Consider the following 26682-nt stretch of genomic DNA (forward strand, 5'->3'; position numbering starts at 1 on the left):
CGGTCTCTCTTGCAAACAGAGCTGGAAGTTGCGAGACTAAGCACAGATGGGAATCTGGAAGATCTGAAGTTTCCCCAGAACATGGGCCACGGGAGCGCCATTCAGCTGTCCGCAAATACCTTGAAGCAAAATGGTCGAAATGGTAGGTCTAGCACCTCAGGCCACGCCAGCCTTATGAGTCAGTCATGCCTTAGGCACTCTTTTGTGTTTAACCATTGCAAGTATAGTATTAATCTCTCTGTTAATATTTAAATTAATGATAGCGTCGGTTGCTCATGCCCTTGACTGCAAGCTCATTTAGCTGACTGGGAATGCATTATATTGCTAAGTGATTCACAGCCTTCAAAAGTATTCTGTGATGGTAAAAATGCATCAGATCTTTAAATTATGTGGCTGCTGGGGCACAGCGCTGAGTCCAGAAAAGTGCTTTTAACTGCTGTTGTCTGCAGGAGGAGGCTTCAGATGGGATAAGTGGCTTGTTTGCGTAAACTACTTCACAGCAGGGCACTATCTGAAAAAGTAGAGGGAAGAAACAATAGTAGCAAATATTAATAATGAGCCGACGTGGCAGAAAAAGTTGATTAACTGTTATGAGTCTAAATCTTTAGTGCCTTTCTTTCTGTATGTTATGAACGTCCTGATACAGCATAAAGTAGAGATGATGTTATACGTGAGTGGTCTTCATCCTGCCAAACCGTTTATTTTCAGATCAGGAGTTTGAGCAGACACCTTTGCTGATCTCTACAGCCCCACTGCAGATCAACTTCAAACTCATAAGCTTCTACTGATTTGCCTAATATGCTCCTATTTCTGAGTTCCTTTAAAATTTAATCTATGTGCAGGGGACCACAATCTAGTACAGGCTTCGATCACTGCTTGGGTTGGAATGGACTTTTAAGATCACCTAGTTCCAACCCCTCTGCCATGGCCAGAGATGCTGCTCACTAGATCAGGTTACTCAAAGCCCCGGCCAACCTGGTCTTGAACACTTCCATGGATGGGACATCCACAACTTCTCTGGGGAACCTGTTCCAGTGCCTTGCCCTTCTCTGAGCAAAGAATAAAGAAAGTGGAGTGATAGGGCAGTATTACAACCAGACCTGATGTGTTAAAACTTCCAAAAATTTCAGGCAACTATTGAAAGTAAAGTTTGGTCTGGTGGTTCAGAAATAAAGTTTTGCCATTGGCTCCCTTGATGGCATTTGGCACCTTTGGATATAGGATTTGCAGAGAAGTATTTCTTTTAGAGACAGTCTAAACTCAAGATGTGTAGCGAAACTCCATCAGGACAGGAGTTTCACTCTGCTATCAAGCTTTGGAGATCTGTAGGGAAAGAGAAACTCTGCAGGGAAAGAGAAAGTGAAGGGGAAGTCTGTGTTTCTAAGCATAGTATCACTGGAGTTCTGATCAAATCAGAAGAACCCCATCAATTTGCACCAGCTTGGCACATGCCTGGAGGTAACCAAAGAGCTAGAAATAAATTATAATAGAAGGATTTAGGTTGGGAGGGACCTTTGGAGTCATCAGTGCTTCACCTTCCTTAGAAGCTGTGGTGATTCCTATAGAATCAAAAACATACCTCTCTCTACAACTAATACAAATAGAGGCAAACAAATCACATTCCATTCTTATTTATAGCCTGTGAAATAATGTGCAAAACAGAAGGCAAACTGGATGGTTTCAGTTAAAAACAGTTGGCTGGTAGCCCAGGTTTTCTGCAGGCTTCCTAAGGGTGTTTTTCTGGTTATCTGATTGGCAAATTAGGAAAATAAATATATTTTTAAATGAAATTTCTTGATTTTTATTTTATCTATCATGTGAGATTGGAACTGTGTTGGAAAGGTTTTGATTTCTTCTCTCAGATTTGTCCCCACACTTTTCTGAAAAAGTCTTAATTTATTAACAGACTAAATTATACTTTTATACTGCATCTGTGTGACAGGCCAGCACGAAACATGTTTCCCAAGCATAGCCTGAAGAATAAAGTGATGTTAGGTGAGAAACTGACCACCTGGCCTCCTTTTTCCTGGAGCCAGTTACACCTACTGGTGTCAAAAATAAGCCCACCTTCTCTGTCTGTCTTCCGCTGATTTGTTTGCTTACAAAAGTTTGTTTTGGAAGAAGGAGGTCTGCCTTTCTTATCCGTGGAATGCTTGTTGCACCTCTTGGTGATCACTGGGATTGGCAGGAGGTGGGTTTTCATAAGCCACATCTTGGTCTTTTCACATTTTCTCAGAGAAGTTTTGAAATTCGTTCAGAGAAGAGATTTGTCATCTAGAAAAACATCACCTCAGTGAGTTGATTTGGATATCTAACCTCTTACTACTCTTCTAGGTGAAATCAGGGTGGCTTTTGTACTGTACAACAACCTGGGCACCTATCTCTCCACGGAGAATGCCAGCATGAAGTTGGGAACAGAAGCAATGTCGACTAATCACTCCGTCATTGTCAACTCCCCTGTCATCACTGCAGCAATAAACAAAGAGTTCAGCAATAAGGTTTACCTGGCTGATCCTGTGGTGTTTACTGTCAAGCACATCAAGGTGTGTGAGTTCGAAAAGCACTTCTCTTTTTTTCAGTTTCTGAAATAAAGTGATGGAAAAATTGGCTGCTGTGAGGCCCCCAGCAGTGCTTGATTAGATTTTGAATTATACTTTTGTTCCTTTGCACTTTGTGTTATTTATGGAGGTGGTCTCTTTTACATTGCATTAATAGAAGTAAAGAAAATGCCTCCTTTGAGCTGATGCCCATTGCTCAGTTGCTGACATGCGTCATTCTGTAATTAAAAACTACCAATATATTAGAATAGACCATAATATTATTTTATCATGGTGGCAGGGGATGTTATAGGAAGGTGGAATTACAGTGAAAGAGGACAGCTAGTCCTCCTGTTAGCCAAGCACAGTCATTGCAAAAGTTGATTGCTTAAAGCAATTAATTTCTCTCCTCTGCAATGCAAATGAAGCAGTCTGGTTTGGAAGAGCTGGATTTAGTCAATGCCTGAAATTAATCAAGAACAAAGAACTAAGTTTGCATTAGGAAAGAGAGCAGCAACAATCTAACTTTCTCTAGTATTGGCAAGTAATATGTGACGTATAAACCACTGCTGATTATTTATCTAAAATTAGAGTGTGAGAGTTACGAAGTACCTCAGTAGTGCATTTAGAAATCTCTGAGAGCCTATCATTTTTATTACATTTATTAATTTCTTCCCTGCAGCAGTCAGAAGAAAATTTCAACCCGAATTGTTCGTTCTGGAGCTATACAAAACGTACAATGACAGGGTACTGGTCCACCCAGGGCTGTCGCCTCCTGACAACTAACAAGACACACACCACATGCTCCTGCAATCACCTAACCAACTTTGCAGTCCTGATGGCACATGTGGAAGTTAAGGTAGGCATTGCACATTCACAGGCTGCCAGTGCACTGGGTGGGCAGGAGAAGTGGTCAATGTGTAATACAGTTTTCCTACTGCAAATGGAGCTGAGCAGAGAAGTTGCTGTGTGACAGGAACTCTAAAAGTAGAAACCATCTGGTGTAAATCTTCCTTCTGCTGCATGATGAAACAGGAGATAGTCACACCAATGCAAATCCTGTCTTAAGCTCCTAGCTTGGGCAGTTCTGAACTGAGGATAATGAGTGAGCAGGCTTGCTGTTGCCATATCATTTGGTAACTGGTGCAGAACATCTCCTGGCTGGGTTCTTGCTCGTGGGTTTCTCAGTGTAGGTGTACTGAGCACCCTGGCTGCAGTCTGCCTCGTGGGTGCAAGTTGTGTGTCCTGCTTGCAGCAGCTGCAGATACACTGCCACACATGTTTGTGTGAGGTACATGTGGGGACTCAAAAGTGTTTTCCCACTTCCAGTTAGGGGGAAAACGTTACCTTCTCTGCATCTCATTGCGTGACAGGGAGCTACACATAAAAGGGAAGCTTCTTATACCATCCTGTATAGACTGTACATCTACCTGAGGCCAGTACATGATCAACTAGTTCCCTCACCTGCATTTAGGTCTGTAGTATAATTCTGGCTTTCCATATGACTACCACTGGAGCTAAATAGTTACTCCTGAAAGTAGATGTTCTTTGTTGTTGCAATGGTTTGGAGAGTAAAGCGCACATTTGGGATTTTATTCAAGAACAGGAGAATGGTTGAGATGGTCCTTCATTTCCTAAGCTGCCTTGGCTGTCTTTGATTGAGAACTGTCTCAGTTGCTACAGAAAGCAGAAGGCTCTGAAGCCCAAAAGATTTTGGCCTAGTCGTTTTCTGTGTTGCAGTGTCTTCATTTCATGTGCCTGGCACTGCAGCAGAATCTACAGCTCTGAGCTAGATATGGACCTGGCATCTTCCATGCAGGCAGAACATTTCAGAACCACTTCCATGACCATATAACAACAAAAGCTATTATGGTTTTAAAAGACCTTTTCTCAAATAGCCTTCTAGTGTCACTTCTTTGTATATTTTTGTTCTACTTCATAATCTGAAGAGGAATATGAAGAGCTGCAATAAAATATATATTAAACAACCATCATGCATGACCAAAGCTCTTAAAAAAAAAAAGAAATGAGAGCATGGGAGCAAATTTGCCACAACAGCTGGAACCAGCTGAGGGGGGCAGGGATAGATCTATTGCTGCTGCAGGTTCACATATCCTTTTTATTCTGCAGGAGTCAGTTCTAGTCCAGGAAACATGCCATAAAATGACTGAGGCATTGTACTGGGAGATGTCTAAAGAAATGGCCTATTCAGAGCACATATTTACAGGTTAATGGCATTCTGCAGTCCAGGTCTGGTTTTGCCAGTTTCCTACAACTGCTTGAATTTTCATAAGAAACGTGTGCTTGGTTTGTTATCACCTGTCTGGAATTAACAGATATACCTGAGTCACTGAAGTCAGAGATTGCACCTGGGAAATGCAGATAACTTTCCACTCCATTGGTGTGAATGAGGGTGATCCCTACTGCATGTGCAGGATACAGGCTGGTGCTGAACAAGCCTCTTCTCAAACTGCAAGTAGGTCAGCCTTGTGTGCACATTTCATCCAAACCTCGTTAGACAAGTAGTGCTCGTGTTATCTCATCTTGCAGGAAAAGGATGTTAGACCCTTCCTCGCCAACAGGTTGGAAAGAGATACAGCTGGAAGCTTCCTGAGTGCCAAGCCAGTGTGCTATTAGCTGGTGGCTGTTTCTGGGTTAACAAGTACCCTCAAGACTTTCAGGTCATGCTTTATCATTTGTCTGCAGCCAAAGTATCACTGCTGTAAGAGCCAAATTGGCTGCACTTTGTTGACTCTGATGTAACCAGACAGCTTCCTGGCATGCCCACTTTAATGATCATCCTGGTCTGAGGGCAAAGGCAGGTATACCACCTGCAAACCTTTGCAGCTTGTCCCTCCAGCTGCTTCTCACCTGACTCTTCCTGGTGACACCGTCTCTCTCTGGTCTGCTGGTGGAGCTGACCATGTGGCTCTTGGCAAATCTGGGATGTGGCTTCTATGACATTCCTTATGTTATTGCACTGAGTTGATTTTAAAGTCTTGGCAGCAGAATACCTGCTGGTTTGGAAAAGTGGAGGCTTAAAAATAAATGGGGGTTGCTTTCGTTCATTGACTGTCATTCACTGCTCATAGACATGCTTTTGAGCCATTTTGTTATTTTGTGTCTTGTACAAAGAGGCATTCCATGCCTCAAAGACCTGTTAGTCTTCTTGGAGGCGGAATGATCTTTGGGGCAATGATGTTGCGTGCAGAACCTCTTAGAGCAGCGTTCTGGCCAGTGACTAGGATCCCTAAAGAGGACCTTCATATGCACAATAGTTAATAATATTCTAGGAGTTTTGCAGCAGAAACAATTTTCTCCAGTAATTGAGATTTGTAGTTTACTGTCCTTAGTCGTTCGAATTTTTGGATCCATAGGGAGCGTCCTTTGGTGTAATTAGTGAATATAGCACCCTACCTAATGAGACTGAACATTGGGCCTCATGGGGAGCAGACATCCAAGTCCTGCTCCTTAATCAAAAAAACAGCACCCATTTGACAAGTGTCTCATCTGGTCATGAATGATGTCCCTCCCTGGTAACATGGCAAAAGAGCGTGTTCTCCAGAGGAGACCTCAGTGGCTGCTCTGCAAGTTACAGGCTACAATTTAATTATTAGCAGAGAGTATGTGGCAAGGTGGAGCTGGAAGGCAGCGCCGCTGAGGGAGTTGATTGATGGTCTTCTGGCTCTCTAGCATGAAAAAGCAATATGTCTTTGTCCGAAGGGGCAGAAAATGACACTGGCTGACCATGGCAACAGGGATTTATTGGTGTGCTTCAGGAGTAGAAGTTGCTGGGATCAATTCTGATCTTAATACGACAGTACCTGATTAAGAGGAGAATTTAATTTGAAGATGCTTTCTGCCTGTTAAAATTGGTTGGGCCCAGAGTTTCTTATTCACCCACATACTTAAGTGGGGTAAAACAACAGTGCCCAAGACCAAAAGCTGGCTGTGCTCACAAGCAGGATGCATAGCTGCTGGGAACAGTGATGGACCCTCATCTGCAGGTACCCCTCTAGCCCCTGTCAGAGCCCCAGCTAGCATGAGGAGAGAACAGTAGGACTGTATAACAAGTTGTGAGCTGGATCTCCCTGATGAATCCTCCTGGTAAGGGATGACCTTACAGACATGCAGTGCTCATTGCCCTGCCAGACAGTTCACCAGGAAGAATGAGAACCTCCTTTTGCAGAGAGGTTTTAAGACTTGAAAACAAATCACCGTTTTTACCATCTAGGAGGCTCATTTGACCTGTGTTATGAGAAAATTATTACAGTCTCATAGATGTTTTGTTAAATTATGATATAAGTTTAACATAGATGAGATCTATGTTAATATCTATCTATTGCTTGAATTGGTAGGATATCATCACCCTTAAATTCTATAAAAATGTGGTGGCTCTCATGCTGTGGAACAAAGCCCATAGTTAAATAAGCCATTCTACCTATGTAATTGCTGCAGAATTAGTCAAAATTTACAAGCTGTTTTTCATATAAGCTTGTGCTTTTCATCATATTAATTATAGCAGATGCATCTTAAATGTATCATGGGAAAATTATGCAGCCAGAAAACAAGTTTAGAGCTGGTGGGAAAATGCAATTAAAAAACCCACCCAACACAGAATAAGCAAAGGTACCCCAGGGTAGATAAACATTGCTTATCAGTATGTAGTGAATGCCAGATCTTACTCTTCTTTTTTAAAAAAGAAAGAGAAAGAGGGAAAGAAAGAAAGCTGTTTTAACTGTTGCAATTAATATGAAGCTTTCAGGTGTTATTCTATACCAAAAGCACGTTACACTGTGCTAATTATTTGGGGAATGGAAGCATAAGGCAAGTGAAGGAGAGAAAGGAATAAAAATATGTGACATCTGAATGGAATGCAGTGGTCCCTTGCCTAAAGCAGTACAGCCATTTCAGATATAAAGAGCAAGCTGCAGTTATTGCAAGCTGGTTTATCCATATATTAGCACTTGTGGGATTGAGCAGAAATGAATGAAAGCAGAAGTGGGTGCAGGATTACAAAAACACTCTAACTGCAGAATTAAATTACTGAAACCTCCATGTAATGAATTTTGCAAGACAAATCATTTAGTACCATCAAAGGTGCTAATTCTAAAAAAACCCAAACTTATATATTACATGTTGCAAAAAAGTAACTTGTTCTAATATGTTATTAAATAAGAACTATTTCAATTAAGTGGAAAAATCATTAAATGTGTTTGTCTTCAGTGAGATTGTAAAATTCAAAATACAGCAGTATTTGAATCTGTGTTAGGGACAGAAATCTGTCACCTCAGTGAACCCCAAGAACAAGGAGCTATAAACAGCATGTTGGTTATACCTTAATTAAAATATACCTATTAGGTCAAGTAATCTATGCCTATGGGGTCTGTTTAGAGTTGTAACTGGTAGCAGCGTCCTTCAGCTTTTTGTCTAGGTTAGACAGCAGCAAGTCACTCCAGGGAGTTCATTGAGTTCCTTACCCTCAGTTTGACACACATTGTTTTGTGTTGAGCTCTAATTGTGTCTTACTGTTTCTAGTTCTCATGTGTTTTGTTGGACATCTCACTGGTCCTTGTCTGTGCATTCCCCAAAGCACTGACCCAGATTTTCTCAGGTTTCCACTTTTGGGTGTCCAACCTGGAAACAACTAGAGAAACAACTGTTCCTGGCTTCAGATGAAAATACCCTTCAGCCCCTGAATTTGCAGTTTCTTAGCTTGGTGCTTACAGGTGTCAGAAAGTCGAGCACACTGCAGTTTATTAGCCATGGCTTCCTTTCCCTTCAGTCCAACAGGTACATATTTGCTTAGTATTGCTCTTCTTGACTCTCCAAGCTGCCAGACAGGGCTAGTTTCATAGTAAGGAGCTGTTCCACAGAGCATGGAAACATCGTCACCCTGCAGGGTTTCCTGATCCTCTGTTCTAAAATTCACGCAAAATTCCTGCAGCTCCTATTGGCAAGCCTTGCTCTCTGTCTTGCTAAACCCTTCCTTTCTGGCTGAGAGCATGTTGGATGTGAGGACCAAAGCAGAGGTAGTGGCCGTGGTGTGGTGGAAACATGTCCCAGCTGTCTCTCGGCACCAGGCTGGGTAAGACCATCGCTGTGACAGCAGAAGCTGATGATGCTGTGACCAGACTTTTTCCAGAAACTCAAGTTAACAAGCTGGCAGCTTGGCTGGGTAGATGCGTACAGTGAGTTTGGCACAACCACCACAGCTCATTTCTTGGGATGGAGATGCCATATGAGTAAGCAGAACTGCCTGAATCCAGCCAGCAGAGGAGGGTAGGATGATGGATGCAATTATTTTTCCAAGCCTCACCTCTTCTTGACAGCTGAATCTCACCTCAGCTGCATCCCAATTGCAGCAGTGTTGGTGAGTGGAATGGAAACACTGGGCTCTTGCCACATGCTGTATCTTCAGTAGTGTTTGTAACACACAATGAGGTGAGGTCTGTACCCATTTCTCTGTGCTCACCTGCCCCCATATAGCTTTATTCTGGTCATGGAGGTTTCTGTGACTTGTGCTGGCTGCTGCTTCTGGCAGTTGCTGGAAGGCTGTTGCATTTTGGGGAGAAGTTTGTGGGAAAGAGTTCTGCTAGGAGACCTTAATCTTGCTGAGGAAGGCAGAAGAGGGAAAATGATCTGTGTTGCCCACAGAGAATATGAAGGTAGCTTTGTGGACTAAGGCAAGAAGAGGAAAGGCAACTAAAGCACCTTGCAGGAGTGCTTGGGGATCTGAGCCTTATTATGAACAGCCATAGTCTGAAGACAGTGATGTTGCACAGGGGCTTCATGTGAGAATTATGCTCTCTTTATTCCTGGGTTACAACCTGATGGTGCCCTGACAGCATCACCTTTGCAGAGTAAAGAGAGGATATGTACCAGGCCCATGGGTGCTGTGTTTGCTGTGGAGCAGAGCTGCCTACCTCCCTCTGTACATCCTTGGGGAAGATGGAGAGGATGGGTGCTAAAGCAAAGGGATGCCTCCAGCACATACTCGTCTTGGCCACAGAGAGGGAAAAGCTCCCCCAAAACCTCTCATACCTGCATAGCTGTGGCAGGTGATGCCTGTAGCCATCCCAGACACACTGCAGGAGTCCTTTGGGGTTTCCTCCCAGTCTGTGTACCCCAGCTGATGCTTTTGGCACATTTACAAACACATCTGCTTCTTAAGTAGCCCTTTGCACTTAGCCACAAAGCATTACAGCCAGGTCATAGCAGTAATCCTCTCTTACCACCAGTGATGGGGGAAAAAGGGCAGAGGGACCCTGCACGGCCCCAAATAGCTACAAATCCAGGAAGCAGTATCAGCAATGCACAGAAGTTCAAACCTGTCCCACTTGGGTCTCTGCCCAGCCCAGTACACTGCCAGCTCCCACCAGGCGCCGAGCGGTCATATCTGAGCTAGTTTATGACATTGTGTTTTTATTTACTGCTTGCTTATTCCTCTACCCCCAAAGATATTACTTCTTCCATTCCTGGAGGGACAGATTAGGCAAAGGAATGTGTCCTTTGCTGCTGGCAGCTCAGTTTGGCTGCTGTTTTCTTCTGCTGATGTTTTTAATAAGGGAGGAAATGGCTGTTCATCTCAGGGAGAGCTATTCTGTCATAAGCTGACATTCCCTGGGATTTGTTTTTATTAGCTCAGCTCTGGTGTACAGGCACTGCCAGAGCTCCTCATTGATTTTCCCAGCCTGGATAATATCTGGGCTGCCTGCTCACCGTGCTGTGGTTGCTACCAGTTCTCCTGTAACTCCTCCTGCACAAGTCTCCATCAACACTCTCCTCCTACTGCTCTTGGCCCCACTGGAGCAAAGACAGAGCTTTATTTCAAAGCCAGAGACATTTTCTTTCTCTGGGATTTGGGTCAGGCTCATACCTAAATCATAAATGTAAAACTTATATATAGAAGCCCTTTAACTGAAGTTTATCTCTTTCAATTATTCAGTAAGTTGTTCCTGTGCTGAAAGTAATCTGCATGTCAGTTTACCTGTAAAGCTTACGTAGCTAGTGGTAACAAAACTCAGTGTCTTTCATGCTCTGCCATGTAGCACCAGTCTTGTCAGCCATGGTACATTTGGGCAAGGAGCTGTTTGATTGATGCTGTAAGGAAATTCTCTCTTGGACTGACATCTGGTATCTCTCATGAGCTCTTCTGGTTGCCCAGGTATTTGGGAGATCATTGAGAAGCAAGAGTTGACTATTACCAATACACTGCTGGTTTCAGAAGTATTTTGCATGCTTTAGAGACCCTAGGGCTTGCATTGTTCCGAAAGGATGTCATTAGGGATCTTTAGGGAATAAAAAATCCCTTAGGGTCATGATCAGCAGCACAGAATCTAGTTGGACCTGAGCAGGGAGCTTGGACCAAATGACCCCACTGGTGGTCCCTTCCAACCTTATCGAATCTGTGATTCAGTGATCAGCATGCAAATCAAAGCTATTTTATCCTTAGTCAAGGAGTGTTTTAACAGTGCTGGACAGGGTAAAGAGAAGATTTGCTCCTTTTGCATTTTTCTGTGGCTAAGGGGTCAGGCTTGGAGACTAAGACCCAAATACAAAATCTTGGTGTGCCTATGTATCATATTTAACCTTGGAACTCCATATACCAGCTGTGTAAGCCAGATACCTTGCTCCCTTATTCGTCACACAGTGATTGGGTGATGGCAAGGATAAGCTCATGGCATTGGGAGTGATTACCACTATTCCTCCTTTTCCCATATTATTCTGCTTTGTGACCTGTGACACTGCAGTAATTTACAAGTTTCAATCTCCAGCAAAAGGCAAACTTCATTTTGTTGTACTTGCTGATGTAAAAACTCTGCCTGGATATGCCTGCTCTGAGGGTAGTTGACGCTGCCCTGGGGAGGATGCCAGTCTTCCCTGACCCATTGGCTCTGCAGTAGCACCTGAAATTGGGCATCCCAAACAGGATGGAGTATATCCAGCCTTTAAAATTCAACCCACTTCCTCTCTTGGACTTTACTAGAAAAGCTATGAATTCATATTTTTTCCCCTGAGGTGTTTTTAAATTGCTCTTGTTCCCAGTTTATTGTTATTATTCCTTTTTGTTTGTTCTTTTGTGAATTTGTTGAGTTTGGGGAGGGAGTTTGTAATTATGGAGAAGCTGGTTTTATGGTTGTTTCCCAGCACTCCAGGGATGAGTGTTATATACATAAAGTCAGTATTATCTTTACGATTAATATTAAAAAGAAGAGTAGTGTGATAATAATAATAATAATACAACAATGAAGCATGTTTATTGTTAAGCATGGTAAGCTTCTTGGGCAAGCAGCCCTTCCCTGAGGAAGACCATGAACCCAGATGGTAGGATCCCACTCCAGGAGCAAAAAACACCTGTAATTCCTGCATCATGTCTTAAAGTCAGCAGAGTTGTGGTTTTGTGATAAGCAGTGCAGAAACTGAGACCTTTGAGATTCATCCCCCCATCTAGGGTAAGAAGCCCTCAGAGAATTTTCCCTGCACCAAGCTAAATTTGCCTTGGGATAGATGAATCTGTTCTGTTGGCTGCATCTGGGTGGGGTGGGTGCATCTGGCCAAAGTCTGTGTGGTTGCTTTTTCCTTGTAACCACCTCCATTAGCTGCCTTGTCCTGCTCACCCAACCCAAGAGCTCTTGGTCCATTCAGCCTGGCAGGGCAATCTAATCAGATGAAGGCTTGTTCAGGGAGATGTTCTCCTGCCATTCTCCAGCAGCCTCAGACAAAAGAAAGAATGATTTGCAAGGTGCAAGGTTTGCATTAACATTTTTTCGCAGAGTTAAGAGGGATGGATGAGCTGGAATGACACTGAGATAAAGCAATGCGCAGCAGCCAGGAAAATGATGTGCTTCATCTTGTCAGTGTTCTGGGCGCTGCTGGATGAGCTGGCTGGAATAGACATTTCTGTCATGATCTACAGAAAGCACACAATGATTTCTTGTCTCCTTGTTGGACTTGTGACCTCTAGTTCCTTAGATACTGGAAATACTCAGGAGGAGCTTCAAGAGCATTTGGGCAAGGAAACTCTCTGTCTTTCTACGTCCAAGTCTCTCTGAAGAGAAAGCTTCCAGCATGGAAGAGGTGGAACAGAGAGTCACTCCCCATCTTTCATTATCATTTGATGCCTATCATTCATGCTGATAAAGCCAAAGAGCTGAAAGGTTTGAGTTGTTTCTTGTGGGTGCTAACATAGCAGAGTGTATATTGGGAAAGGCCTGACATTTGATGTGGCTTTATCATTGGCAGGCAGGCAAAGAAAATGGATAAATTAATCACCTTTTCTCTCCATCTGTCATAAGCTTTTATCCCATGGAGAGAAAAATGTTTCCAGTTTGCCCTGGCTTTTTGAAGTGTGACACTATTGTATTTGCCAGCCTAAGTCTTTGAAATGCCAGAAGTGGTGGGGAATTTGATTACCGTTTATAACACAATCTGGTGGACCACAAAGCTGGGTTTCAAACCCCTTTGGTCTTCCTGGAAAGCCCCCAGAGATTTCCAGCCATTCTTTTCCTCAGCTGATGGACTCTAACCACTAAACCCTAAGCAGCCATTTCCTGACTCACCGTGTATTTCTCACTTCTTATTTACATTTTACCCTCTAATTTCATTGCATCTCATGGAAACTTGGGGAGTTACGGGTGAGTTTTACAGCCTGAATAAGGAATAAGGTGCTAGGATACTCTTACCAAGAGGGTCCCATCATTCCCCTCCTCCTTCTGTGAGGGATACATAGTTGTAAGCTCAGAAGCAATGCAGCACTGTTTTATCAGCAGAGCCAAGGCACGCCTATGTTGCCCCTCACAAAACTTTGCTGCCTTAGTTTGCCACTGCAAATGGCCTTGTTTGCATGGCTTTGGAGTAAAACCATGTTATGAGTTCATCACAGGGAATCACTAGCTTTCCAGGCTGTCTTAAAAATCACTGTTCTGTCACAGTTTAAAAGCAAATTCATGTTAAAAGATCTGTCCTTTTTTTTCTAGGTAACATTTTAGGGATCAATCTGACTTCCTAAGATTTTTAAAATATAACTCTAGGGTTGAAAAAGAAAAATCAAACTTCTTTTCTCCTTCCTGTGTGGAAAAAAAAATTAATTTATGTAATCTCTTTCTGTCCAAAGCCTCCAAGCCTTCAAGCTCATACATCTCTGTGAACATTTAAAGAGATTCTTTTTTCACTGTTGGTAAATGATTGTAATGGACTTGGGGTTGTTGGACACGATGTTGTCAGCATGACACACTTTTTTACACTTGACTCGTGGCATTTGATGGTTCTTTGCTGTGTGTCCAGATGCTCCTTTACCACATTTGCGTAAGATGGAGCTGCACGCAAGACTAGCTATGACATCTCAGTATTTTCAACAACAACATCATTGTTTCTGGGATGTGTTTGGATCTGAGTCTGTTTAGGGCACCTGCAGCTTGCAAGATTTTTTGGAGCCAGTGTTTCAGGTTGCAGCTTTCTTGCTGCAGGATTCAAGTCCATTTAATCTTTTTGGTAGTGGTACTTTGTGCTGCAGCTTGGTGAGTTGGTACAAACATTTCGGGAAGGGTCTCAAGCAACCTCACTCTGTGTCTGGGATGACTTAAAAGTCATGCATCATGCAGCAATGAGATATTTTGGTTTTATCTTCAGCACAGCGATGCAGTCCATGACCTACTCCTGGACTTCATCACATGGGTTGGCATCCTGCTCTCACTGGTCTGCCTCCTGATCTGCATCTTCACCTTCTGCTTCTTCCGTGGGCTGCAGAGCGATCGCAACACGATTCACAAGAATTTGTGCATCAGCCTCTTCGTGGCAGAACTCCTCTTCCTCATCGGCATCAACCGGACTGACCAGCCGGTAAGAGACAAAGAGTTTTCTGCTTCTGTCACAGGCACTTCTCTCAGTGCATGTGCAGTGTTTGACTGTGCAGTGAGATACATTCTAGCACTGTCTGAATTCCATCCATGAATCTCCACGGGGTTGGGCCCCTGGTTGTTAACTGTGAGTCACATGCTGATGCCTGCTGTGATTTCAGAGGCTGTATGTGTGTTGCTGTATGTGTGTTGCTGTATGTGTGTTGCTGTATGTGTGTTGCTTGTGTGTGTGTTTAATAAGCAGGTTGTAAAAATACACTTATACTTTGTGCATCTCTATATGTTTATTTATCAGACTGTGTACATACCTACCATTGTATCTTTTAATGTAATTTATGTATGCGAAGATGTGTCTTATTTTAAAATAATTCACACACATCTTCCAAGTGAAAAAAAGTTCTTCCTTGGGGGAGGGAAGATAAGAACTCCCTCATTTTTATTAAACCTTCCAGTAGGAGTAGTCCAGACTGTTGCATTAATTCAACATGGTACAAACACCTTCCCTTGCTCTTTTCAATCTTCATGCAGATTGCCTGTGCCGTCTTTGCTGCCCTCCTGCACTTCTTCTTCCTGGCAGCTTTCACCTGGATGTTCCTGGAGGGAGTGCAGCTCTACATCATGCTGGTGGAGGTTTTTGAGAGCGAACACTCCCGGAGGAAGTACTTCTATTTGGTGGGCTATGGCATGCCTGCGCTGATTGTGGCTGTGTCAGCAGCGGTGGACTACCGGAGCTATGGCACGGACAAAGTGTGAGTGAGCTTGGTGTTGCTTGGACCTGGGCAGGAGAGATGGGAGTGGGGACGATGAAGGGATGTGAGGAGCCCACAGGGCTTGTGCAGGCAGAGCTCAGCCAGGAGGCATTCCTTGCCTCATTTCTTTGTCTGCAGTGCAGAGTGTGATGATACAGGACAAATTTCCCACTGTGAAATTATTTGCAAAGGTATTTTCCAGGGAAGTCAGTTGAGGAAAATTTTATCACATGATTACATGACATCAGCAGAGGTGACTGTCCCAAGTCTCAGCAAGGTCATCCTTCTCTAATCAAAGAGTATTTCTTATTTGGATGAATAAATACCGCTTTCTTCCTCTTTTTTTTAAGTGTTCTATCAAATTAATAGAGCCTGCAGGCAAAATAGGTGATGATTGTGGAGTGCATTAGACTCTTCGCAAATTGGAACAGCTATATTGTTCATCATTATAAATATTCTTAAAAGAGTTTTCAACATTGCTGAAGCTGGTAAGCACAATTTAGATTATTGTGCGCCACTGTCTAATGGAAAACAAAGGGAAAAATGAGCCTTTGATTCTCTTTGCCATCTTTGCTACAGTAGTGTTTTTATTGACTTTTTTTTTTTTTTACTTCCCTTGTCAGGCTGCCTTTCCATGTCATTTTAACTGAGTTAAGGGCTCAGTATGAAGGTGTACATAGCAATGAGCTGGTGGTGTTTATAAAGCTCTTTTTTAGCATAAGTTGTGTCAGGCCATGGCAGCAGTTGATATTCTGTTAAGTTCAACTACAAATTTTTTGCCAGAAATCTTATTAGTATATATGAGCCGGATTTCTTGCAAAAGCAGATTTGTAGAGCAGTGGAGCTGCTCACGATCCATTACCATGCCAGCAGATAGGTTTGGATCCCAGATGGATATTTGTGTTGTGTTCTTCCCATGAGTAGGAGAATAGCAACCTGAATTTGTATAAATGTCATGCTTGGTGGAAAGGAAATGGCCCACACAGATAAAGGTAGGAGTGTGTAAGTTTTCAAGGATCTCTACCAATTTATCCAAAGTAGTTTGACCGACTTTGACAGACCTAGAAGGCAAAGAATAAGTGACACAACAGCTGATCACCATTTTTGGAGAAGATTTTCCATGAGCTGCCACCTGCTTTCTGCCCCAACCAGCTCTTCTATTCACATCCCCTCTTGAGCGATATATAAGCACCTATTGAATCAGGTATGGAAACATTTTGCCTTGTCTCTTTGGACAAATTTATTCTTACTGTGGTGTTTCTACAGAGAACTTGTCTCTTCACGGAAGCCTACATTTGGCACGTGGAGCCTCAAACATGTTACAGCCAAAGGGCCATGAGTCCAGCTGTCTGGAAAGGCAATTCCCACACATTTGCCATTGCTGGAGCTGTGTCCTCACCGGTCCACATTGCAGTTTGGTATTTAGTGGCTACTTTCCACGCTGCTCACCCTGTGACTTCTGCAGCGTTACCATCACAGGGTTTGGAGCATCAGTGTGATCCTTTCGACTTCTCTCTCAACATTTTGAGCTGCCTGCCAAGAAAACCCAGCACTGCAACTAGTTTGAAGCTAGCACCAACTGCGTTCCCTTACAGTGCTCTGTAACTGTTGGGTGCTGAAAATCATAGAATCATAGAATCGATTGGGTTGGAAAAGAGCTCCGAGATCATCGAGTCCAACCCTTGTTCCCTTGTAGTGAAAGGACATTCCCAAGCCCAGGGGGCATGGCTTTGGATGTGACACAGCAGTTGTCTTGCATCCACCTTCATCTTTGCAGAGTCCTTCGTGATGTTCTGTAGGGATGACTAGAGTAGCAGTGTAGCTTGTGGGAGTTAGTGGCATGCAACAGGCTGGCTGTAGAGCCTGGAAATACACAGTCTTTAACCACAGCTCCCACAAAGCACCACAGCAGCTTTGCGTTGCTGAAATGTTTCTGTTCCTGTTAAATTAATATGGACCTTTCTGAAGCAAAGCAAAATAGACATATTCCATGGGATACCCTACCTTTTCCCAACAGGCCTTGGGTGCCCAAATGTTTCTGTGGCATGGAAGATACAGGCAGAAAGTTTGGCTGAAATTCACTGAAGGCAAACAACAAAACTTCACTCTTTTGGCATTGAGGAGGCAGCAGTCCTATGTGTGTGCCAGTAAAATATGTCTCCCTCTCCACAGCATAAAGTAGTATTTTTAATAATTAAACATGTATATATAATATTTTGCAAATAAGTATTTACAGATATTTGCAAAGCCTAAAATATTTATTTATAATTTTTAATTCCACAATGCACATTTTTATCACATTTTCTTAGAGGAAAATAAAAAACACACAATATGTTTTGTATAACTATCATGCTCCATCTGGTTGATGGATGATGATGTATTTTTCAGTGTAATGTTATTAGAAGGGTAGAACTGATTAGAATTTGCAGTGAACTATATGCCAGGCATACATAATTTGATTGCAAGAAGTTGCTTGGTTTTGCCAGGTTTTGTAAAACATCCTCTGGAATATATTACTTGCCTCCCTCCATTATTTACTGCATTTGTTTAAGCAGGACTTATAGAGCTGTTAGTGTTATTTGGTTTTTGCCTGGCATTTGGTGCCACCATTCATACATCTCAGAATGATTTGCTTAGACACCCAGTGTAGGTTTTTTTGATTTCATTTGCCTTTCTAAATCCAACCCTCCTGTAACACATGCCCAGATTGCATAGCCAGGAACAGGTAGTTGTTCCTCTCCTTCTTGCTTTGCTTATCACTTGGTGCTTGTGATTTTCTAAAGTGTCCCATGCCCTACTATTCATATTGACATTTTAGAGTGGCTGCCCTGTAAAGATACTCTTTTACACTTAATTATTTCAAGAATTGAGATCAATCCTTTTCCTTTTACTATTTTTTTATTTAAGAGTAGTTCAAACCACTTATATTAAAAGATTAGTTTGCTTTTATAACCAAGCAGCAGCATAGTGATTCCATTAAAAGATCATCCCATTCAGGCTAGAAGGGACTGTTCATGTGAAGAAGCTGAGCTGTGTTTGGTCCTTTCAGAAATGTTGCATCTCACCTTATTCTGACTGTAATTTCTAAAGTAAAGATGAAAAGTGCAGAGCTCCACTGCAGACAGTGGGGTTCCCCCACATTGCCAAAGTGATTCTGGCAATGCTCACTTGAACTTCCAAGTGACCATTTCTTACAGGCCAGGTCTTCAGCTGCTGAGTCTTAAATGGCCACAGCTCAAGTTTTGCTGCAAAAAAAAGAAAATACTGGTATTGCGATTTAGAAAAGTCACATCATGTGCCTTGTCCCGAGTGTTAACCAAGTCCATCCATCTCCTGGCCGGATTTATGTCAAGGATCGTGGTGGGCAATGCTGCAAAATGCAGAGGGAAAATAGCATTTGCAGTTTTTGTTAGTGTTTGAAAACAACTTGTGTCTAGAATTAAATGCTCAATTAAGACTTTAGAAGACTCGTTGTAGAAGCAGGCCATCCAAAATCGACAGCATGAAGCTATTCCATATTCCCATACCTTCCTGAGTTTAATATCAAAGTCTCTTACAAATTGCAGAGGAAAGCAGCTACGCTTTGAATGGTTCAATATATTTTAGAAAACGTACTTGTAGATATATTCATCCACTGGTGATCAAATTCATCATGGCAGGAATCTCTCTATTGTTTCTTCCCCCTTCTCCCCCCATTCGGAATGCTATAAAGCAGGATATACATGGTAAGCAATGCAGCTGTCAGAAAGCAAAATGAAAGCCCTGTGTATGTACACAGCCTCCAAGTCCATCAGCCAGCCGCCGACATTTCATGCATGTAAATGTAGCTCAGAAAATAGCTTCTAACAGTGCGGTCTGTCTTGGGTGGCTCCACTGAACTTGTTTTATTTGCGGCGTTGTTGCCAGTATTTGGAGGAAGAAGCATGAGCAATGTGGATGCTGAACTCCATTAAGCAGAACCTATATTGCACCCTTGAAAGGCATGTCTGGTGCATACATATCCCATTACTGCACCCTGACAAGGAGGCTGTATAGCCACGTGAAACAAACCGCTGAGCTCCCATGAACAACATGATATGTTTAGGGCTCTTCAAATTTTATGGTCCAATGGCAGCTAATGATTGTTTATTGGTTATATTTAATGCACACCAGGGATAGGTTAGTATTTGATTTCTCTTCATGCAGAAAATAGAGTAAACTCTTTGTAGCCTTTATTACTTGGGAAAAGCTTTAGGTGAATATTGCGAGTTGTCACTGTGGAAAAGGAGAAAATTAAAAAGTAAAGGAAAGCAGTGCCATGGAGCTCGTTACGAGGACTGAATACGTTGGTGTGAGTCTTGGAAGAAGCAATGGAGTTTTGAACAGTGTTTCCTGCATCTGCACATTTTCTGATAATCCGCTCTGCCTTGTTCTGAGCCCTGAAGCAGCTCGTTTGCTTAATGGCAGCAAAGTCTAAACTCGTAATGTGGCAAGTCTGTGCTCACAGTGCAGCTGCATGTGGAGGGTCAGAAGTAACTCGGCAGCCCAAGATTAGCAACTTTGGGAAGTGAGTTGCCTGATTGCTTCCTTGTTTTGAGGAGCTCATTTATGCAGCTCATTGTGCATGTGGGTTTTTGTGTTTTAAGGGAATAAAAAAGCTCAGTGTGGTACTTGTCTGATTAGAATTTACAGCTCCACAATGCAATTGGCGGGATGCCTGTGTTTCGATGTTTTGGTCTTAATTTGCATTTTTAATAAGGTATGACTAAAACAGGTTCAAAGTTGCATCTCTTTCTGATGACCACCAAGCTCCCCAGCTTTTTTAAGTCTCTCTGCAGATCAGTCCTTCAGCTTTCCATTTAGTCACCCAAGACTAAGTATCATACATAGAAAGGTGATTTTTCTGTTCAAACAAATAAAAAATTACATCATACTCTTTAAAGTGTGCAGAGAGGTGGAAAAAAGCTTTCTCTGTTTTTTGCAAGCTGTTCTCTGGCTTAGGTGAAGCCATCTCTCATTGGAAGGGCCTTCTTTTGCTCCGTGTCTGGCCCCTGCCTTACCTGAGGGCAGGACCTGACTCCTTTCCTCTTTCCCATCCACAGTATTCATCTCTTGTCACTCCATTGTTCTCCACAACTGAAGATACAGATTTTTTAGGGGAACAGGGTGGAAAATCTCATCCATTTAGCTGTCTGGAAAAGAAACCAGTTGCTTTGCGCTTCTTTCCTTAGCCTGGCACGGCTTTTCACTTATTCTGTATTTCAGCTTTCACTGATTTTCCCCGTGTCCCAATCTATATGCATTAAAAACCAGCTGCACCAGATGTGACCACAGGGCTAGCCATCACGCTTCAAGAAGTAAAGAGAGGGTTTATGTGTTTCCTCTTCCCTGGGCTTTCCAAGAGCCAGCTCGCTCTTTATGCTGAAGGAAAACAACATTGATGGCAACGAAAATACATTGTGTTCCCAACTCCTGGGCAGGAGAGGTTAGGAATTGTTTCGAGTATTAAACTGGAAAAAAAAAAAGTTCAAAATATTTTCATTAAAAAAACAAAACAAACGAAAAACCCCAAAATCACAACCCTTTGAGTCCTCTCCCACGCACCAGCACTCATTATCAGTAGAAAAAAGTGATGGGGCTGCATATTCCCTGATTTATATAGAGCAGCTGAGGCATAAACACTAGTTACACTTTTTTCCTACGGGGGATGGGGTCTGAAATGCCATGTAATATGTGAGCTGCTGCTATGCAGACATCTTTATTCAGGGATGGGGGGAGGGCTTTTTATGGGGACTTCGTTATCCTTGAAACCTCTATTCCTTTGTCAAATCTAGTTGCAATTGGGTGACAGTTCAGATGTTATTATAGGTGATACACAGATGTCATGATCGCATAAACCCTTTCCTACAGGGAATCAGACTCAAGTAGTTTCAAGTCACTCATGTTGTTCTATTACCAGCTGCATCTAAATCACCTTGAACTTCAACAGCCACAGAGGAAACAAGATTTCCCTGCAATCGCTCTGAAAGCCTCTGTTTGCCTCTTGCATTAAGATTTTGATGCTATCACATGAAGATTCTGGATGAGAAGCTGCAGAAGCAGTTCAGGAATGACAGTCACTGAAGTGACGGTATTTTAATTTGTAACAAAATTGGTATGACTGTATATACATCGATACATCTTCAACACTGATGACACTTGAAATTTATATGGTCAGGGAGAGAAGTGTGAAGCTTTCTCTGCATTTTTGAATTTATTCATATCTTGGCTTTTCCCAGTCGTAGAGAGCCAGGGCATGTTATATTATTCTCTCCGCAGGCATCTCCTGCTGATCATGTCGTGCAGGGCTGCTGGCACAGACCTTTATGCCTGTTGCAAAGTCCATTGGAAGGGAAAAAACATGAAGCACATAGACTAGAGCTGTCATTTGTGAGAACTGCTATCTCTTCCACTGCAATAAGTTCCTGTCACTTGCCTAATTATGAAATTCCATTGGATGTTTAGTATAAGAGTGGTTTTATGCTTTCTCAGGTCCTTTGTGTATAAACAGGGCTGTGATTTGCAGCGTTGCAAACATGACAAGATATTATTATTTTAAACATCATGTGAAACTTTCTTGGAATTTACATTCGTCTGTCTTGTAACCAGTCACTTCCATTTTATCTTCCTGTCACCTGGAATGAACTAGGAATGGAAATGTAATTTCCCAAGGGCCTTAAAAAATGTGGGGAGTATTAAATGCGGTTGAAATTAAGCGATTAATAATTTAGTTTTAGGCCATGAATCAACTTCTTGTGATAGCACAGACCATATGCAACCCTGGAAACATTAGTGGAAACAAAACACTCTGGAGGTTCAGGGAAATAAAACACTTGAAAAGGGAAGTTGCTGAACCTAATTAAACCTCAGCCTCCTGTTATCCAATTCAGGCTTCCTATTTGCACCAAATTTGCTCTGATATGATTGCTGGAGAAATGTCATCTCACTTGACAGCTGACAGACAGCTTGGATTGCATCAGAGTTGGAGAGCACTGAGGAGCATAACACAAAGAAGCAGGTCTATGGATGTTCATCAGACCCCTTCCTTAAAATACCCCCTCAGTTTAAGGATTTTTTCCGACAGATGCCGAAAACCTTAGCAAATAAGCCTTGTGCCATTTTCTCCCTGCTTCCTCTAGAGGTAATTATCTTACTCCATCAATAGCGCTGTCAGAAATTGGGCACATAATTCAGCATTTAAATGAACAAGCAATGTAATATTTCCTGTCTCCCACCGGCGTGTTTTGCAGCTCACATTCTTCTCTGTCACTTACTCAGTCTTGATGTATGTCCTGAGTGCAGTCCTTGAATGCCTTCTTTCCCCTGTGTTTCATTACAGATGTTGGCTCCGACTTGACACCTACTTCATTTGGAGCTTTATAGGACCGGCGACCTTGATAATTATGGTAAGAACTCCTAATTAACTACTCCATCTCTCAGGTCAAGAAATAAAACTTTTGCTGTCCCTTTACTCTTTATCTTTAATTTACACAGATTAATTTGAGAAAGGCATGTTCTTCCTTGACCCTGCCTGGCACAAGCAATTAGACCCTCATTATGAGAAGCTCTTGGCATTGCAAAATACTTGATCAAAACGGGCTGGGGAGCTTTGGAGCAGGCACTTGCAGAGTTTGGTTACTACCATTGAACATTTTGAAGTGCCAAACTGTATTTTGATGCCACTCACTGCTCACCCAATTTTTGAATTCCAGATCAAAACTTTGCATTGATAATGCAAAAAAAAAAAAAAAAAAAAAAAAAAAGAGGAAATATGGGATGTGGGCATGAAATAAAGTCCAAACTGGATGAGTAGTTTGATGAGGGTTTTTTCCTTCCCAGCAGAAGCTGAAGCTCGAATAGCTTCGTGTTTAGCACATTGCCAGCATATCAGCTAACACAGCAACAAGGTAGAGAACCCAACTTTAGAGACAGCTGGAGTTTTCTTATACTTAATTGCTACAATATGGCTTAAATAAACCATCCTTTGTTTTGACTAACTACAGTTTGGCTAGCATGGAAAACCAGGCACTCCCGCTTCAATGCAGACATTGTCTCTGCTTCTCCTGTAACTGGGGGGCATTTCAGCAGCCTTCCATATCAAGAAAGGGGCCACGCCACCAGCTACAACTGTTGGGTTTTCTTTTCCCCTAAGCAATTAATTCATAAAAAGGTATCTTCCCTTTTTGATTATGTCTCAAACTCCAGACTGGGATTTTGAAGGAACTCCTTTCTAGGAATTGGCAGCCTTTTTAACACCGAGGCACTGAAACATCATCACATCTTTTACAGAACAAATCAAATTCCTTTTCTTTTTTTTTTTTTTCCAACTTTGCACTGTGCTAAGCATCTTCTGCAGTTGGGATTTCCCCAACCCTCTGCCCCATTACACCATGTCTAAAAGGTGTATTCACAGAAAAGGATGCCTTTATGCTTTGTTACAATGGGATTGGCTAAGCAAGATGCTTGGAGTGACTTTTCACGCCTGTACACCTCTCAGACACAAAAAAGCCATTGCAGCAAGTATTTTTAATTTTCCATAACATCAGTGAAGCACTAAAGTTGAGGTTAGAACCAGCCTGATGTCAGTAACATACGCAGTGCCACAGCTTTGATAAGGCTGTAGCATCACCAGTCCTGCAGTCCACAGGCCAGCTCACCTTATAAAATGCTTAGAAATTTTCTGTGATTCAGTCGCTACAAAATTGTAGTGAGAGCTAATTTTCTACAGTAACGCATTTGTTACAGAGAAGAAGCTAACTTTCTCCCCATCATGTTGTGCTGTGTCACATAATCCTTTTTTTTTTCCTCCCCCCCCCATTGCAGCTTAATGTCATCTTCCTTGGGATTGCTCTCTATAAAATGTTTCATCATACTGCCATACTGAAACCTGAATCTGGATGTCTTGACAATATCAAGTAAGTTGCTGGGGTTTTTTCTTGCTCTCTGCCTGTTTCTGTCTTTTGCTGTTTATTCCCCCCATTCCGCTCTGAAGAGCATAACAGGGGAGCCAGCTCTGCTGGCAGCAGTGATAACTAGGGATAGTACACTGGGTTGTGGCACTGCAGAGTGGTTTCTAATAGGTACCAACAAGTGGCTGATGATGAAGCACTATCTTTATTGGGATTGGGCTGCCAGTGGTGGCATTTTCCATTTGATTTTGCATGAAGGAGGCAAAGCTACATTTTCAGTCCTTGGAGCGGGTAACCCCCTAGTCACTCTATGTAAAGAGTGCCCAATAATTACCAGCTAATTATTTCAGTCTCTACAGGGAAGGTGTTGAACTGTTGATTATTACTATTACTCTGTGCTCTGAGGGCGGCAGCCTTACTTCTTTTCTGTTTGTTCTGGCCCCTGACAGATTTCATGACCCAAATTCTCCCCAGAATCTGATTGCTTTCAGCAGTGTTACTGAGGATTTACCTGGGAGTGCCCACATCCTCAGATGTGCTTTCCAGCCAAGGCATGTTTCGCCCTTGGACTGGGTTAACGTCTGAACGCCCAGTAAATCTGGGCATTTTACTGTCTAGCAAGTTGCTTCATTATATTGATAGAATATTAGTCTCTGTCAGTGCCTGTTTATTCAAGTACCTCTGGCTTTAATTACTCTCTTCAAAAATACAAGCGGGATTTCAGGTGCAGCGCATGGTAAGAATGGGAGCCTGCTAATTAACAAAACCATCTAATGAGCTTCAGGAGGAGGAAATTGTTGGGAGTCAGCGCTTTACTGCCCACCCAGGAAAGGAGAGTGTTATGCAACACGGCTGGAAGTGGGTTCTTCTCTGTCTTTCTTGGTAGGAGTGGGAGAAGAGGTGTGAGGGGAGCTCGTTAGGAGATGACTGAATTGCACAGTTGCAAGGCAGTTCTCAGCAAGTTTATTGTTTTACTGCTGAGCAGCTCATGCAGATGCAGCTTTAATTTAAACCAGGTCAGTCCCCCCCTTGCAAACTTCCTCAGCAGGCAAAGCTTGCAATGCCATTGGCATGCCACAACCTGGCATGGTCCGTCAGGTGAAGTTTTAGTTTCTTAGGCAAAGCGTCTTCCACAAGGGTTGTGAGGAAAGAGAACTGGAGTCTGTGCAAATGCAGGAGACCCCAGTTAACTCGGAAACCCGCAGGGCGCTCGTTTGCCCAGGTTCTGGGCAGGCTGCTCTGTGGTGTGCCTCTGTTTCTCCTGACATCACTCAGTACAGAATGAAATTGGGAGAACAATCCCCCTTGGATGTCCAAGATTGATCCCAGCAAGATAGTCTTTCATTTGGTCTTGGATGAGGTATTAAAGGAATGGTACATTTAATAACATTTATTAATATGGCTACTTGTATGCATTAGTGCTATGGGATTGCTTGCTGAGAACACTCTCTCTAAGGTTACCCACACAGAATCTGTCTAGAAATCCTTGCAGTGTGACATTTAAATTAAAAAATGGAGAGAAAAAACCCAACGCCCTTATAATTAAAGCAGAACAAATAATTGCCTACTGAATAATCTTCTTGTGCTAATCTCTAGTATCTTTGTTTAAAATGCCAAGAATTTATACAACCAGTTGCATCACTTATAATGTCATTGTAAAATATTTTATAGGTTCTTTGGTGGATGAGTGTCTATTCCTGATTTGACTTCATTAAACGTTTTGAAAACACAAGCAATTAAAATACTTTTAAGTATGTTGCTGATACACTTCCAAATGTTTTGCTTCATTACAAATTACTTTTTATACTTGAGAAAAAAAGAGAAACCTAATATAAACGCGGGTAAACAGCCTCAACCTAGGAAGTTTATCAAAGCAAGAATTCCAGAATGGACTTGATTATAATTTCTGAATACCTAAGCAGGACAATGTTAAGTCTCTAAAGTTGTGTCTGTGAATGTACTTGACTTAGGAGGAGGTGCAGATTTGTAACAGAGAAGGGAATTCACCTTTGATGGAGGTTTCTTAGGGAAGCAAGGGGTTTGCAGTCTCTAGAAAACTTTTCAGTAAGATCATAGTTTTCTTCTAGATAAAATCATAGTCTCGTTGCAGGGAAGATTGTTGTCTTCTTCCAAAGTCATTGGCTCTAACTCAGTTGCAAAATGTCGATGTGTTACAGCAGCTCTGGGAGAAAAAGCCACAGATCACGTTATTTCACAGGAGACCACAAAGATCCTTTTTGAGCTTCCCTCTGTGGGTCTATAGGGTTGGTAAAAAGACCCCCAGGTCCCAGAGCTTTGCATCTTGTTGTATCGGTTTATATTTAAAAAAGCAAAGCAAACCAAGGGCCTGCATTGGAGGGCCCCTTGCTGCCATCTGCATATGACAGCTTTACAGCACATGGAGAGCTGAAAGAGAGTTTGTTCTCCCAGTTCATTTCCTAGCAGTACTCTGTGTTAGGCTGTGGTGAAGCTCTCGCAACATAAATCCTGAGCCTGTTTAACAACAGCAAAATACTTGATTCCCTATGGCAACGTAAAAATAAAGGCCATAAAATATTTTAATAGGCTGTTAATAAGCGCCCCTGCAATCTGGTCCTTGCCTATGTCACTT

General features: G+C 42.4%; 1 protein-coding gene across 26 annotated transcripts in view; it reads left to right on the forward strand.

Moving 5' to 3' along the window:
* Positions 1-26682, forward strand: part of ADGRL3 (adhesion G protein-coupled receptor L3) — a 511112-nt gene that overhangs the window by 431002 nt on the left and 53428 nt on the right. For 25 of the 26 annotated variants that reach the window (XM_064651850.1, XM_064651848.1, XM_064651849.1 and 22 more), the window contains 7 exons: positions 20-142; positions 2335-2543; positions 3220-3396; positions 14169-14378; positions 14924-15144; positions 22502-22568; positions 23986-24077. In XM_064651850.1, coding sequence (XP_064507920.1) covers positions 20-142; positions 2335-2543; positions 3220-3396; positions 14169-14378; positions 14924-15144; positions 22502-22568; positions 23986-24077 — 1099 coding nt within the window. The remainder of the gene's footprint in view (positions 1-19; positions 143-2334; positions 2544-3219; positions 3397-14168; positions 14379-14923; positions 15145-22501; positions 22569-23985; positions 24078-26682) is intronic. The other variant, XM_064651835.1, reaches the window with a different exon arrangement.

Source organism: Pseudopipra pipra, chromosome 4 (assembly GCF_036250125.1).
Source record: "Pseudopipra pipra isolate bDixPip1 chromosome 4, bDixPip1.hap1, whole genome shotgun sequence".
NCBI classification, from domain to species: domain Eukaryota; kingdom Metazoa; phylum Chordata; class Aves; order Passeriformes; family Pipridae; genus Pseudopipra; species Pseudopipra pipra.